The 13,438-nt window shown below is 39.9% G+C and overlaps 1 protein-coding gene across 1 annotated transcript in view; it reads left to right on the forward strand.

Moving 5' to 3' along the window:
* Positions 1 to 13,438, forward strand: part of FRMD3 (FERM domain containing 3) — a 340,642-nt gene that overhangs the window by 249,363 nt on the left and 77,841 nt on the right. Inside the window, exons 5-6 of the mRNA XM_073633722.1 lie at positions 4,967 to 5,064; positions 10,727 to 10,850. Of these exons, the coding sequence (XP_073489823.1) occupies positions 4,967 to 5,064; positions 10,727 to 10,850 (222 nt within the window). The remainder of the gene's footprint in view (positions 1 to 4,966; positions 5,065 to 10,726; positions 10,851 to 13,438) is intronic.

Consider the following 13,438-nt stretch of genomic DNA (forward strand, 5'->3'; position numbering starts at 1 on the left):
TATAATATGAGATCAAACCTAAACACAATCAATTTGTATGCAACCAGGCAGGCCCTAGCACTACATACATAGTTAAAGACAAATCGAAAGGAAATCAAACAACAAAAGTTGTATAGTGTGTATCCAGCTTTACAGACAGAAGGGCTACCACTAGTATGCTGTGAGGGTAACTCAAGTACAAATGTGAATTAGCCGTCACATGTGCACAATTAATGCACCAGCTCGTCTAGCTGAGAACAGCTTTGCAATTGTTCTGTGTTTTGAATCCCCTTGATTCCTGTTAGCCATTGCAGAGTAATGTGAATTTTCTTGGAGAGGGTGATTAGCGATACAATGGCTCATTCTATTGATATCCAGCCTTGTATTGGTAAAGCTTCCAGTTTGGCAGTACTGTCCAGGTAAAAGAAGGTCAAATCTGAACTAGCTTCCAAGTACTAACAGGGAAGCTTCCTCCATAGAGGAACAGTATATGGATGTTTTAAATGTATTTACTTATTTAATTAATATTTTAGCTGGTATTTACTCATATATTTATGTATTTTATTTGGGTCGTATCATCTTAATTATAACAAAAAGAAAAATTGAGCACTGTTCATGATACTTTTTTATTTACACTAACATCCACATTTTCAAGATAAGCTTTCAGGGTTTGTCCCCTTCTTCAAAATCCAAGCATTACTCATATACAGCTGTGAATACCTTAAAGTATACCTAAAGACCCCTTTCACACGGGCTTTCTGATCAGGTCCGCCTGTCAGTTTTTCAGGCGGACCTGATCGGAGCCTCCATTCACTCCTGTGGAGCAGTGGATGTAAGTGGTGACATGTCTGCAGACACCCGCTGCTATCCAGTCCGATCCCATTGGTGAGATCCAGACGGATGGTGACCCTATTTTCCAACTGTCTGGCAGATTGGATGAAAATGGACAGGCGGTCTGTTTTCATCCGATCTCCCCATAGAAGAAAGTGGGACTCTGATAGGTCGGTCTCTGTCTTCCGCCTGCTCAACGGGGATCAGCGGAGCTGAGCAGAGTTCACCGGGCGGACCAACCATGTAAACGGACCCCATGTAAAAGGACCCTTAGTTTTGGATAGAGTGAAGAGTGATTAGAACACAAGTCAGTTTTTATTGCTGTCTGTGCTCCTGTTAAGGAGATTCACCCTCTATTTGTCCTGTTTACCTTTATCATTGGTGAAAGTGAAAGTAAAAAAAAATCCCACATTTTGGGTTGTCTCCAGAAAAGTAATAGAGGGGAAATCTTCCAATGGGGACGCTAGTTGTGGTGAGCTGGGGGTCCCCAAGGAATTTCCTATTCATTTCAGGGATTTCCTCTCACTTCCTGTTTGGCTATGGGACAGGAAGTGAATAAAAATCTCCTCAATGGGACAAAGATGGTGAAAAAAAGCCTTACAGGGGTTATAACCCTCCCCTGCTCTATCCAAAATAAAAAAAATAAGTTTTGCCTACAATTCTACTTTAAGCAAAAAAAAAAAACAATTGTACATTTCTCGGTATAAAATGTGTTTCATTTGGGTTCTTCCTCCCATAAGAATGCTCTTACCTATAGGTCAACAGAACTACTGTATCTGGTTAGCACAGCTGTCAAACGTATGATGCTTTCAAAACTAAGGTCACGTGCTCTTTTTCTATATCTTGGATGAATGGACTGTCGTCTTCTCATTTAAATAAAATCTCAAGAACCAGGGAGGATGTCCATGCTGACCCTTTGAAAATGGTCGTTGCATTGCTACCTCTGGCTCCAACACTCTGAGTCATAGGGATTGATTTACTACAGGCAAATAGACTGTGCACTTTGCAAAGTGAAGTTGCACTCTGCGAGTGCGGTTGCTCCAAAGCTTATTAAATGACTTAAAGCTTCACTTTGCAAGGATTACCCAATCATGTGCAAGGAAAAAAAAATGATGCATATGATTGAATGATGGCAGTCACATGCACATTTAATAAGCTCTGGAGCAACTGCACTTGCAGAATGCCACTGCACTTTGCAAAGTGCACAGTCTATTTGCCTGTAGTAAATCAACCTCATGAACCTCGTCAAAGCATAAGCAATTGAAGCTCAAAGCCTAAATCTATGACTCATTAATTCCAGATTAGCAATTAGGAAAGCAGTGAGAGGATCAGAATAACAGCCAAACACCTAGCATATTCAGAAGAAGAGGTCCCCCATGGCATGGCATGTTTCTCTACATACAATATTTCTTGAAATATTAGTGTCACACACTTTAAAAATTTGCACCTGAACCCGCTGAACAAAATCGCACCGGACTCTCTTTACAAATCGTACTAAAACTGTCCCCCCACATGTGACCCCGGTCAGACTACAGACTTGAAGGTATCAGTATTAGTATCAGGGCATTTGCACGAATACAAGTACTTATGCAAATGCTTAGTTTTGGCCCTGGTATTGGTATCAGTGCAATGCTAGTTAAAATGATTGCCTGTATCATTCTATTTAAATAAAGAGATAATTATCACTGCTTATACTGCTCCAACAGTACTGGAGTCTCCTAGTCATGTGGTTCATAATTACACTTTTTTATCATAAGTGTATTAAAAAAAAATCTGGTATATCAATACATAATATAACATTGGGACATTCTAGATATAAACATGTATTAATGTCAAAATTAAATGCAGAATGCATTATTTTCCTTGATATACAAACAATACAAATTGTACATAGAAACCAATAAAACTAAGCAAAGAAAAACATGTTAAGCTGACTAAACACTGATAGAGGTTATTGTTCAGCCTCCTGACTGAACAAAAGAAAACAGATTCCTCCATCCATGCTAAACAGTACAGATGAGTGAATCTTCCGCTGCATATTGTTTCCTGACCGCTGGTGGCACTGACTGCCAGAATACCCAAACAGTGTCTGCCACTGGACAGAATGGTGCCAACCGGGCTACTCACTGATCAAACTATGGATGGTTCATGAAGAACTGTCTGCAATTCACTCAGTGTATGTCCAGCTATACTATACAGTAGGATAAGATTGTAATTAATTTTCAGCAATAAGTTTCATTAAAATCCAGTACATTTATCTAATTATCATAATGGTTATTATTGGTGTTTGCCAAAATGAAAGTCCCATTTTATTGAGAGTTTTTGGTTCTATGGATACAGAGGATGCTGGCACTCATAATTTAACAGAGATTGGGGGCTTCACTGATCCACAAACTTAATACAACTGACCCATTCTCCCCAGATTTTCTCAAAGTTAATAGGGCATCCTTGGGCCTATTAAGATATCCTATAAAGGGACAAAACAATAACTAGTCATGTCCAGACATTAATGTCTACGGGCTCAGTGGATGTCCAATTTAGCACTACTGCTTTCCAGGCATAAAAGAGAAGTAAACCTAAAAAAAGAAAAAAAATAGAAGTAATAAGATCCAGATTGCCAAAGATACCTAAATGGCATAATTGTGGACAACATACATCCCCATACACTGGGGATGACAAAATTCTGCAACGTAAAATCAGTGATATGTGAGTAGAAGGGTTTATATTTATCAAATACCTTCGACTATTGTTGCAATTCATGACAGACAGATAGGTGTGTTTATTTTACCCATTTTAAACAGATGAGTAGAGATGAAGTACTTTGATGTATAAAATTATCTCCTGCAGATAGGACTGTGCTGAAGTATGAGCCAGGAAATTCCTACCAGCTGTGTATAAATATGTTGGGGATATACCTATTCCACTGATCTCTAATGCCGCGTACACATGAGCGCACTTTTCGACTGGACGAGTCTGATGGCCTGAGTCCGGCAGACAATTCGACCGTGTGTGGGCTTCATCGGACCTGCATCGGACTTTTTCGGTCGAAAATCTGACGGACTTTAGATTTGGAACATGTTTCAAATCTTTACGTCGGAACTCCGCCGGACCCAGTTCCTATCGAAAAAGTCTGCTCGTCTGTATGCTAGTCCGACAAAAACCGACGCTAGGGCAGCTATTGGCTACTGGCTATCAACTTCCTTATTTTAGTCATCACGTACGAATCAGTCGGACTTTGGTGTGATTGTGTGTAGGCATGTCCATTCATTCGGAAAGTCCGTCGAAAGTCCGTTGGATAGTCCGTCGGACCAGTCTGGTCGAAAAGTCCGCTCGTGTGTACGCGGCATAAGGCTGGTAAGCCTGGATGGTTTACACTGCATAAGAGCACCATACATTCTTGTGATTAATTGGGAATGGATGAGTTGGAATAAAACACTCTCCAGTGGAGAGGGTTGAAAAATCACACTATGCAGTCCCATTTGGACCTCAACCATGTGTCTAAGTTAAAAGTCAGGGGCTCCTTGTTTGCCATGAAAAGAGGTTTTAAAAGATCCTTGACAATACAGCTGATGCACATGTTTCAGCCCCACTTGAGCCCAGTGAGAGCTATTAGGCACAGTCAGAAAATGTAGAAACTCTGGCTTATTCTAAATGAGATTATTAGGGTAGATTTGTTGGGTAAAACTTGGGACAAGGTGAAAGTATGGTTGGTAAATGGGATTTTATTAGGAACTTTTGTTTTCAGAACATTCGTTCAATTATCCAATTATACATGGGGTTACATTGATAGTGGTTTTCGACTTCAGTAATGAGAAAATTTGAAGTAGGATGGAAATTTTTTTCTCTAACAAATTAATTAATTTCTAACAGTGATTGTGACTTTTTTTTCAGAAAAATCCATTCATTCCAAAATTGAATGTTACAAAAAAACCCACAATTTTGTACTGATCAGACTTTTTATACAAATGTTTATTTGGTAATCTACTAATATAACTTCCAGACAAGCATCCAGCATTTTCAGATGGTCAGAAATGGCATACCCCATATATCTATCATGACAAGTTCCTTTAATAAGTACCAGAATCAAATATAGGAGCACAACATTATAATGCATACAGTCAAAACTGTTAAAATATTGGTTTTGCTTGACTTATAGATATCTTCTGTACCTACAAATTAAGAGGGATATTTTCCATGGACGCCTTTTATGCTCCTTTGCTGATGCTGCTTTCCTGGGTGCTTGTATAGTTCAAGGTAAGTACAATCTCTTGTGTAATATTATTATGCTCCATGATTTAGCCTTCCAGTTCATAACTTAGTACATTACATAATATTTAATCGTATGCATGTAAAAAGTTGTCTCAAAGTATAGGACTTGTTTTTTTCTTTGTAGTATGCAAAAGGAGGCTTAGAAATGGCAGTTGAATGTGTGACACTGATGGGATGGAAGTAATGGGTGAATTTAAAAATAAAGAAGGTAAAATAAGTATTGAACACATCACCAATTTTCTAGGTAAATATATTTCTAAAGGTGCTATTGACATGAATTTTTCACCACATGTCGGTAACAACCCATGCAATCCATACATAGAAAGAAACCAAAACAAATAAGTTCAGAAATTAGGTTATGTGTAATAAAATGGAATAACACAGGGAAAAAGTATTGAACACGCTAACTGAAATGTATTTAATACTTTGTACAAAATTGTTTGTTGGTAATGACAGCTTCAAGATGCCTCCTGTATAGAGAAACATGCATTGCCCAGGTGTGATTTTGGCCTGTTTTTCCACACAAACAGTCTTCAAATCTTGAAGATTCAGTGGGTCCCTTCTATGAACTTAGATCTTTTGTTCTTTCTATAGATTTTCTATTGGATTCAAGTCAGGTGATTGGCTGGGCCATTCTTTTTTTTTCTCAAACAAAAAAGTTTTTATTGAGCATAAGAAATAAAACATACATGTTCCAGAGCAAAATAAGTATGTAAGGACTGCAGATATTAACGTACAAGGAGTCAATGCATTGTACACCACATTTCACATGTGATATGTCTCTTACCTTTACATTAAAATAAAGCATTACTAGACATCATAAGGTACTGCAGTACAATCATCATTATGGGATCTTTAAATTTCTTTGTAGGTATTTTGTCATTTGCTAGAATATTCGATCCAAAACCAGGTCCACCAGGGCTAAACCCGGTACATCTAGCCAGGGAGACCACAATTTCTCAAATATGCCTCATTTGCCGCTTTGTTGATAAATAAGCTTCTCTCGTCAGATGGTCTCACCCATTTGAGTAATCCATTCTTGCACTGTGGGAGGTTCTGTAGATTTTCAGTGCCTCAGAATCATTTTACGGGCCTGAAAGAGAGCCCTGGCAATAGCCTGTCTAGGAATGTCCTCTATTGGTAGAATGTCTAGAATACCTAGTAAGCAATGTTTAAGGTCGTCTGGACCTGGAAAACCCTATTAAGAGTATCAATAAACTTCTTCCAATATAATTGTAGCTTTGGACATCTCCATAAAAGGTGTATCAAATCCACATGATCCCTACAGCATCTAGTACAGGTGGAATCTGATCTCACTCCCATGTGGGCCAATCTAGCCGATGTATAATGTACTCTCAATGAGCACTGGGGAACAGCCTGCAGGGCTTCCTCCCATTGCTCTTCCTCAAAAGCCCCAACATATTGCTCCCATTTGATATACCACCTTGAGAGGCGAATCCTGGAGGAAGAGATTGAGTAGCATAGCATAACAACATGATATAAACCCATTGTACGTGGTGACCTCAAACGGGTGTTAAAGATAGGAGTAGGTTCCAAAGACCATTGATCTTGGCTGGGCTATTCTAGCTGCTGTATTTTCTTTCTTTGAAACCAATTAAGAGTTTCCTGTCTTTGTGTTTGGGATCATTGTTTTGCTGAAATGTCCACCCTAATTTAATCTTCATCATCCTGGTAGATGGCAGCAGATTTTTATCAACAATGTCTTGGTACATTTTTCCATTCATCCTTCTTTGAACGACATGAAGTTTGCCATTACCGTATGCTGAAAAACAGCCCCACGCCATTATGTTCCCACCTCCAAATTCCACTGTTGGTATGGTGTTTTTGGGGTGATGTGCAGTGCCATTTGACCTCCAAACATGATGTGTATTATGGCATCCAAAGAGTTACATTTTGGTCCCATCTGACCATGTTATATTCTCCCAGTATTTCACAGGCCTGTCTAAATGTTGTGCAGCAAACATTAAACAAGCTTCACCATGCTTATACTTCAGCAATGGAGTCTTGCGTGGTGAGCGTGCATACAGCCCATGGCGGTTGAGTGCATTACTTCAGAAGATACAACTAGTGCGCAAAAACCTCACTCACTGATACACACGGAATCCGCCAATATAAATAAGTGTACTCACATAAATCAAAAGAATATTATTATTATTTTAGTTACTTATATATATAGCGCCATCAATTTACGCAGCGCTTTACATATACATTGTACATTCACATCAGTCCCTAACCCTCAAGGAGCTTACAATCTAAGGTCCCTAACTCACATTCATACATACTAGGGACAATTTAGACAGGATCCAATTAACCTACCAGCATGTCTTTAGAGTGTGGGAGGAAACCAGAGTACCCGGAGGAAACCCACGCAGGCACAGGGAAAACATGCAAACTCCAGGCAGGTAGTGCCGTGGTTGGGATTCGAACCAGCAACCCTTCTTACTGCTAGGTGAAAATGCTACTCACTACACCACTGTGCCGCCCAATATATAAAAATATATGTGGCGCTACCTCACCCTAAGTGCAACAACTGATGAACCAATGATAAAGGATAAATAAATGATGAATAAATTAATACAATGAAATGTAATAAAAATGATCGATAAATGTCATGTGCAATGATCAATGGGTATAAAACCCTGATAGTGATATAGTACAATAGAGCAATAAAGTGAACTCGATGCTGAAAGTGCAATGTGCATAAAAAGTATGTGCAATAAAATACATAAATAAAGATGTGCAAAGAATGTGTGAACTAATAACACATAATAACATGAAATGAATATCCAAATAATAAATGGGAAGAAAGGCAAAAAGTGCAGTTCAAAGAAGCATACAGTGCGACTCCTGATATCAGCATAGTAAAATCTTCTACGGTGATGCAAAAGTACAAGTGCAATAATATACATGAATAAGAATGTGCAAAAAGTGTGTGAACTAATAACACATAATGCCATAAAATGAATGTCCCAGTATTAAATGAAAAAAAGGGGCAAAAAGTGCAGTTCAAAGAAGCATACAGTGCGACTCCCGATATCAGCACGATAAAATCTTCTTCGGGTGATGCAACATTGCACATTGCACTTTCATCATCGAGTTCACTTTATTGCTCTATTGTACTATATCACTATCAGGGTTTTATACCCATTGGTCATTGCACATGTCATTTATCGATCATTTTTATTACATTTTATTGTATTAATGTATTCATCATTTATTTATCCTTTATCATTGGTTCATCAGTTGTTGCACTTAGGGTCAGTTAGCGCCACATATATTTTTATATATTCTTTTGCGTGCATTGCACATTGCACTTTCATCATCGAGTTCACTTTATTGCTCTGTTGTACTATATCACTATCAGGGTTTTATACCCATTGGTCATTGCACATGTCATTTATCGATCATTTTTATTACATTTTATTGTATTAATTTATTCATCATTTATTTATCCTTTATCATTGGTTCATCAGTTGTTGCACTTAGGATGAGTTAGCTCCACATATATTTTTATATATTCTTTTGAGTGCATTACTTATTGTTTTCTTTAAAACAATTGTACCTAATAATTCCAGGTCTTTCTGATGTTCTCCACAAGTGATCCTTGGCTCTTGGACAACCCTTCTGATAATTCCTTTCACTCTGTCAGAATACTTGCAAGGAGCACCTGGTTGTGGCCGGTTTATAGTGAAATGATGTTCTTTCTACTTCCGGATTATGGCCCCAACAGTGCTCACTGGAACATGCAGAAGTTTAGAAATCTTTGTAACCAATGTATGTTTTGCAACAATAAGGTTGCAAAGGTCTTGAGAGAGCTCCTTGCTTTTACCCATCATGAAATGTTTCTTGTGTGACACCTTGGTAATGAGACACCTTTTTATAGGTCATGAGTTGAGACTGAACCAGCTGATATTAGGTTGCATTGACAAGGGGCAGGATTGCTTTCTAATTGCTTTCGGGTGATGTCATGGCTTTCCATGCTTTTTTGCACCTCCCTTTCTTCATGTGTTTAATACTTTTTGCCTGTGTCACTCCATTTTATTACACTTAACTTAATTTCTGAACTTATTTGTTTTAGTTTCTTTGTATGTATGGATTGCATGGATTGTTACCAACATGTGGTGAACATTCATGTCAATAGCACCTTTAGAAATATATTTACTTAGAAAAATTGTGACAAGTTCAATACTTATTTTACCCTCTGTATCTCTCTTTACAATCCTACGTAGTTTTCTATCTATTATACACTGCAGGCACTTTTATATCTTTAATGGCTTTTTAAAGTTTTCGTATGCAACTAGAATAATTTATACTGGAGATGAGGTAGATAAGGGAAATGGAGTGTTGGGTTTTATGATCTGATCTGGATAAGCGTAACGTGCAGCCTGGAGCAAATTGTAGCTAGTATGATGGGAAACCTACTGTTCAAGTGTGTGATTGTCTCCTTTAAGTATTTATGTCTTTACATTGAAATATAAAGAATATTACTACATATACTAATGTATTACAAAAAGGTAAAAAAAATGTAATAAAATCTATAAGGCTGTTCCACTACAAACCGCAAGGGATAAATATGGGGAAGCATATCTTGACCTCTGTGGTTTCCAGCTGCAGAATGAATTTAAAGAGGAGGTCCACCTAAAAAAAATATTAAAAGCCAGCAGCTACAAATACTGCAGCTGCTGACTTTTAATAAATGGACACTTACCTGTCCCAGGGTCCAGCGATGTCGGCAGCCGAAGCCGATCAATCGCTCGGCTCTCGGCTGCTGCCGCTGCCATCCTCGGTGAGGGAGTTGGGAAGTAAAGTGTTGCAGCTTCACTTCCCAGTTCCCTACTGCGCATGCGTGAATCACGCTGCACACTCTGGATGGTCCCTGCTGTCTCTGGGACCCGTGTGTTTCCCAGCAGACAGCGGGGGGGGGGGGGGGGGAAGGGGCGTAGACTCCCGCGGGAGTCTATTCCCGGAAGTGGGTGCAAATTACTGTAGTAGACAGGTATCTGCACCCCCCTCCCCCTTGAAAGGTGCCAAATGTGACACCGGAGGGGGGGGAGGAATCAGATGAGCGGAAGTTCCATTTTTGTGTGGAACTCCGCTTTAACTCACAGGGTGGTAACTCAGAGATTCCCACACTCCATTTTCTTTGGTTTGATCTATGATTTGATTGGTTAACTTAGTATTGCTTCACAGTATTACAACATTGTAACAAGCACTGACACACAAACTTCTCACAATGCTCCTGTTTTGAGAGGTGGGTCTGATATTTTTGGTCTCCTTTCGCAAACATACCACCTCCGATGTTGGGACAGGCTGTATATAATGTAGCAGGGAACATTGTTTGCAACCCTCTCACAATGGGGATACCAGCCATTATGCCTAGTGTGCCAAACGGTTGACTTTCAGCTGGTTTGGTTAACAATTCTATTGATGCTTGTGTATTTAGGGGGTAAGGAAATGCAGAAGGTGAACTGTATCCAGTGATATGTTCAGATCCAAGCACTTTCTAGCCTATGCCATCTGCTGCCTGCAGTAATTAATATTATGACCTGTGTCAGAAATAGAATCATGTAAGAAATGATTACAATCTTTCCATAAGCCTTGTAATAACTGAATATTACCTTTACAGCTGAGATCGGTGATTATGATCCTGACGAACATCCTGATAATTACATCTGTGATTTTAAGATATTCCCTAAGCAGTCACAAAAGCTGGAAAGGAAAATTGTTGAGATCCATAAAAGTGAACTTAGGTATGTTATAAATTGCTGAGTGTCAACAATTGTTTGAGCCTAGTTTTAGCCAATTCCATTATATTCTGTTTGCATATTAAATACTCATGTGTGCTCTTTTAAAACATTCTTCTGCTCATAAATGAAATTTGTATTGCACTAGTCTCCTCTACATTCTTACATTTTCAGTCTTTTTAAAATGTCTATACACTTAGGCTTAGGAATCGGGAATCCCTCACAGAGCTCCAAGGTATGACCTTTCCATCATGGAGTTTTAGCCTTCCACCTGCAGCAGAAAGAGTTTCACTTCTGCTACTCTGTTCTATCCTTAAAGTGGTTGTAAACCCTTGCATATACCCAGTGAGGGGACTATCCTCAGGTGATACGCAGAGATGAAACACATCCTTCTACATAAGTTATGTCTGCCTATCTGCAATCTTCCCTTCCCTACATCCTTTCAAAGTCCTAAATTTATAAGCTTGTCTGAGAGTTTAGAAAAATGGGGCAGAGAGCTGAAGTTACACTCTGCAGAGAGCTCTGAGAGCTGATTGGAGGGAGGAGACCCCCCCTCCCCCGTATCGTCACACAGCACACAGGAACAGAGCTGAGGCAGTTGGAGGTCCCTCCCCTGTCACCTTTTTTCTCTTGGTGTCAGAAAAACTTGTCAGTAGTGATTCATTCTGATAGAAGGGGAGCGAAACAGCAGACAGAAAGGACACTTAGGGGTTGATTTACTAAAACTGGAGAGTGCAAAACCAATGCAGCACTGCACCGAAACCAATCCGCCTCAAGGTTTTTTTGTAAAAGCCTAATTTAACAAGTTGTAGTTAGAAGCTACCATGCACAGCTGCACCAGATTTTGCACTCCCCCGTTTTAGTAAATCAACCCCTTATGCTTTTAACTGAGACGGGTATGCACTATAGAAGGATAAGCTTTATTCATATTTTATGTCTGAGGTTTACAACCACTTTAACAGAAATCTATGGTCACAGCATTCATTTTCATTTTATAACATCAGCATGAGCTGTTCATTTCTCCTGTATTGTATTGTAACTGTACTGTCTGCCCTCATGTTGTAAAGCGCTGTGCAAACTGTTGGCACTATATAAATCATATATACTAATAATAATAATTATAATAGCAATGCAAACAATAGTTATATGTGACAATCCAATGTACATTTACTTGAAAAATCTCCTTTTCTCTTGTAAGTGCTTCCAGTCTACTGATCACCCCTTCCATACCTTCCTGGATTCCCTGCATACTTTTCAGCTTTTACTCTGCTGTTTATTTTCATTTTCTAAGGACCACATATCCCATGGTACCTTGATGTCTGCAAGCAGCTCTTTCTGTACTGACTCCGCCTCCTGAAACTCCTCCTCTCAGCACCTCTGTAGTTCAGAAGGCCAGCTCTGTGAAATGTGTGACACAGCAGTGCCTACTCACAGGGTATAGTGAATACGAGTTCAGAGAAGTAAATGTGTGGGCATCTTCACAAAGTAAATTTACAAACTTTAAAGTGATTCTAAAGCCTTTAAAGAGAAGTATGGGAATTTTGTTTGCCCCATAATCATACTTACCTAGGTGGATGCTGCATCTGTCCCCCGACGCCTCTTCACTGAGAACTGAGCCACCGAAAATCGCAGATGGCTCGGTTCTCTCACCTCCCCGAGCGGAAATCTGCTGACTGTCAATCAGCAGCTCCCCTGCTCTGCTCCTCCACCCTCATTGGAGTGCTGAGCTGTGGAGGGGTGGGGAGCGACCGTCTCAGTGGCTCACTGAGTGGCTGAGACGGCTATCAGTTCAGGCACCTGGCGGATCCAGACTTCCTAAGTCGGGATGACGCAGTGCCTGGACTGAACTTGGTGACATATACAGAGAGTGGACTTCAGATCGCTCTCTGCTGAAAACGAGTCACAGGAGTGCAAAACAAATTACACTCCTGTGACCCATAGGTGAAGCCCAGCCAAACAAGCCTAGGCTGGACTTCTCCTTTAAGGTTTTTCCCTCCTATGCATTAAGGTGCAGCTCCCCCCCAGCCTCCCCTCTTTTTCTTACATGAGCCCGATCCCATCTAGCGATGTGCGCGAGATTGGGCAGATTGATAGCAACGAGAGCCATTGGCTCTCGTTATATAAGATTATATTAATAGGAGACGGTTATAGGGCGTACACACGGTCGGACTTTGTTCGGACATTCCGACCACAAAATCCATGGATTTTTTCCGACGGATGTTGGCTCAAACTTGTTTTGCATACACATGGTCACACAAAGTTGTCGGGAAAATCCAATCGTTCTAAACGCGGTGACGTAAAACACGAACATCGGGACTATAAACGGGGCAGTGGCCAATAGCTTTCATCTCTTTATTTATTCTGAGCATGCGTGGCACTTTGTCCGTCGGATTTGTGTACACACGATCGGAATTTCCGATTTTGTTGTCGGAAAATTTTATCTCCTGCTCTCCAACTTTGTGTGTCGGAAAATCCGATGGAAAATGTCCGATGGAGCCCACACACGGTCGGAATTTCCGACAACACGCTCCGATCGGATATTTTCCATCGGAAAATCCGACCGTGTGTACGGGGCATTTGAAATAATTAAAATA

Source organism: Aquarana catesbeiana, linkage group LG01 (assembly GCF_042186555.1).
Source record: "Aquarana catesbeiana isolate 2022-GZ linkage group LG01, ASM4218655v1, whole genome shotgun sequence".
In the NCBI taxonomy this organism is placed as follows: Eukaryota; Metazoa; Chordata; class Amphibia; order Anura; family Ranidae; genus Aquarana; species Aquarana catesbeiana.